Consider the following 3,728-nt stretch of genomic DNA (forward strand, 5'->3'; position numbering starts at 1 on the left):
GGATAATAAAATTGTTTTGTTCAAACACTAAGATAGACTCTCATAGGTTATACTAATTGTTTAGCTTTCTCTTCAAAATGAATGTTCATGCATTTGGTAGGTTTTATGTGATGCTTAAAATACAAAATGCAATGTTGACGAATTGATTTGTACATGTGCAAGTTAGATGACGATATTAAAGATACGGTGTCATTGTAACACTGAATGCGTGTTATTAGTGTTATAATACTGCCTGCGTGTTAAATTTTAGCGTGGTACTGGAAATAGAGTGTATAATGATACAACGAACGAAATTGAATATAAAGTGAGAGTTACGTGAAGACATAATTATGATGTCATCGCTTCACGAACTCTCCCATCTCTCTGTTTACTTTGCAGGGAGAGAGGCCATTTCATACCTTCCCCGTCGGCGTTGAGAATTTGATATAGAGTAAACTATTTGGATATAATATATACATATATATATATATATATATATATATATATATATATATATATATAGTATATATATATATATATAATATAAATATGCTGATTCCGCCTCTATCAGTATCTTCATTATTTTCATTACTGTCCTGATCATCATTGTTTTTTATATACAATATTTGTATCATGTTCTGTATCCATCATCATTATTTTGCCCGACTTCTTTAATCCTAAGTCTTGATAAAGGGCAGGGCCCGAAAGCTCGAGAATAAAAATCAGGATTCCAGCTACATCTATCGTCTCATCCTTACTCTCACCTATATATATATGTATATAATTTCATATCAATGATGTCTATCAATGCAATTTCCCGTGAGGTGTATGTGCACCTAAACAGCGTTATACCAACAATATCAGCCTCCTTAAAAAACAAAACAAACAAATCTTAAAAAAAACACAACAACACAACACACAATCCAATCTGTCGTGACCTGAAAGGTATTGTAGTAATTATTCACATCGTTACACTAACAGTACGAAAGTAGAGGTGCGAATTTTCTTCACTAGTCTCCCTCTACAAATGAACTTGCAACTGCTCATCTGTAATTTAACAAACATGTCGGAATAAAGGGAACCACGGGACTCGAACCTGCCATCTTCTGATGACAGGTTCGATTAATAATTTCTATTTCTATGCTTTCAGTACGAAAATTAATATTACATTATGTTTTTCAAAGATTTGAATTCTTACACATTTTGTGTTTAGTGTTGAACACTGGTGAGGGCGGGGATATTATAATATGAATCAATCTACTCTTTGTCATCTGTATTCACGCCAATGATTTTAACCATCCCGCATTAAAAACATTTTCATGACTGTTGGCGCCCTTCACCGTATTTTTTTGCGAACTCGACGCATCCTAGTATACCATCCAGGGAAGGTTTGCGGTATGCCGTCACAAGCGGTGTTTTTATTTTGGCCGACAATATAGCCAAGAACACCGGATGGTTACTTTCCGCGCATGTGAGGGATTATCATTGTTGCTTTCGTCATCGCCTCAAGTCCTCCCTTTGTGATGAAATGTCGTGTGCAGGTGTATCATCTTTTGGCTGTGAACTTCGTGTGCACACACTGGAAACGGCTGAATGTTAGTGGTCGACACTCGCAACGCGCGCTCGATATCATAAAAAATTGCGCCTGGTTATGCTTGGTGGCGTTAATAAGGTGTGAATCTTTCCACACGTGTTTTTAAGCAAGTTTGCTCAATCGTTTGACTTCAGTCTTCAACGTCTCGGTGAACTGAGCGATGATAATGTGGGATATGTCAGCAGCTAATTACACGACTTATGATTACAATTCATATTCGATGACGAGAGAAGTGGCACTGCTAGACTGCAGTCTTATAATAATCAGAATAAACGAAGGGCCTTTAAGTTCGAAATGGAATCTTTAGGAAACGCTTCTTTCACGTTGGATTCTGATGACCTCAGTGTAAACAGCACGGCGTCAGTGGTATCCTACTCTGGTCGGGACCTGAGCATGATTCTGAGGGTGAGCTACTCGCTCATAGGGGCAGTCGGAATGCTCGGCAATGGGCTGGTCCTCTTCGTCATCTACCGCGTCCCTTCGCTCCGAAACATCACCAACCTGTTCATCTTCAACCAATCCCTGATTGACTTCGTGTCGTCTGTTTTCCTCTGTATCTGCTTCCTGACTCCAGTAATTCCCTTGCCCTCGGATGCCACTCTGGCCGCCATTTTTTGCGCCATCTGGTCGTCACGATACATCTACTGGGGCGCCCACAAGGCCTCGACCACCAACCTCCTCGTGCTCACTCTCGAACGCTACGTCGCTATCGTCCACCCCATCTACTACCGCAGGCACATCCGCCGGCGTCGAGCTGTGATGGTGGCGATTTTGGTGTGGGTAGTAGGGTACGCCTTTCAGCTGTTCTGGGCAGCGGTGCAGCGGGTGGATGGCAGTGTGTGCCTCATAGACTGGCCGAACAAGGAGGCCAAAATGGCATTCGGGTTGCTTCTCTTTTTCACTCAAATTGTCATTCCAGTCGGTATCATGGTCTTCATTTACGTCTCCATCTACATGGTACTGAACGGACGAATCAGCACCGTGTCGGTGGAAGAAGACGAACCTTCCCGGCAACAGGGTCAGGGTGGGGGCTCCCAGCCAAGCAGGCCAGGCCCTGCGGGTTTACGCAACGTGCTCCCAAACTACAGGGCGGCAGCCCGGAACAACGTGCTGAAGACTCTCCTTATCATCTGCATCGTGTACGTCGTCTGCTGGGCGCCAAATATGACTATCTTCGTCTACTACAGTGTCGGCGGAAAAGTGGACTTCAGCGGCTGGCAGTACCTCTCCGCCGTCTGTCTGGCGTTCGGTAACATGGTGCTGAATCCCTTCATCTACACCTTCAAGTACGACAAGTTTAAAAAGGCTCTCGGAAAAGTATTCCGCGGAAACTCGAGGAAAGGGATGGGGGATGAATCAACTGACAAACCTTGGTCAACGAACACGTAAGTAGTCAAATCCTGTGATACAAGCTTTCTCTTTGATAAAAACAACTCGTTTCATTTATAGCTCTTAGCAGTGTAAGTGGCGTTGCAGTATGATTTGTGTCTGCTCTCGCAGGCGAAATTCTTCGGTGCATTCTCGCAAGCATCTTCTGGCGTTATCACTCATTTTACGTCATTGTACCCGACTTCATCAGATATGCGCTTTGGTTGTATAGTGCGCTCCCCCGTTAAAAAAGAACACATACGGTTGTAACGAAATTTCTTTGCACCGAAGTAAAAATTCAGGTCCCAAAACAATCATCATGAAAATATATGGTGTTAACTTCTCTTACAACGTACACAATTAAGGCGATGTTTTCATTATAACGATGTCATTTCCGAGAGCTATTAAGAAAGAAAATGAAAGAAATGTGCTCCGTTACAACGAAATGCGGATCGGTATACGACATTACATATAGCATAACAAATATTCATACAGCGTCTTTACATAAGCAAACGCTTCTTATTTCGGTGTGTTCAAATAAAAATTGATCTGCGTTCGCTGCTCGTGTCACACATCCTTTCCGAGGAGAAATTATGTCATGCGCTAATCTGAAAGGAAATAAGATTCGTTATTATACTCCGAAGGTTAATTATTCCGAAACACACAAATTCCGTACACCTTATGATCATCGGAAAGGAAATAGGCTTCCTTATTAAGAATGTTTCTGTCGTTATTCCTGTAAGGTTCGTCAATCCGAAAATGAAATCAGGTTGGTTATTTACGAAGG

General features: G+C 41.9%; 1 protein-coding gene across 1 annotated transcript; it reads left to right on the forward strand.

Moving 5' to 3' along the window:
• Positions 1-1,966: 1,966 nt before the first annotated feature.
• LOC140227826 (galanin receptor type 1-like) lies at positions 1,967-2,962 on the forward strand. Its single transcript, XM_072308219.1, has one exon. It carries the CDS (start codon positions 1,967-1,969, stop codon positions 2,960-2,962), a length of 996 nt encoding a protein of 331 aa, XP_072164320.1.
• Positions 2,963-3,728: the final 766 nt, after the last annotated feature.

This window comes from Diadema setosum, chromosome 4, assembly GCF_964275005.1.
Source record: "Diadema setosum chromosome 4, eeDiaSeto1, whole genome shotgun sequence".
Lineage (NCBI taxonomy): Eukaryota > Metazoa > Echinodermata > Echinoidea > Diadematoida > Diadematidae > Diadema > Diadema setosum.

Bases quoted from the DNA above. Each gene is read 5' to 3' on its own strand.
- LOC140227826 (XM_072308219.1), top strand. From the start codon at position 1,967: ATGATTCTGAGGGTGAGCTACTCGCTCATAGGGGCAGTCGGAATGCTC.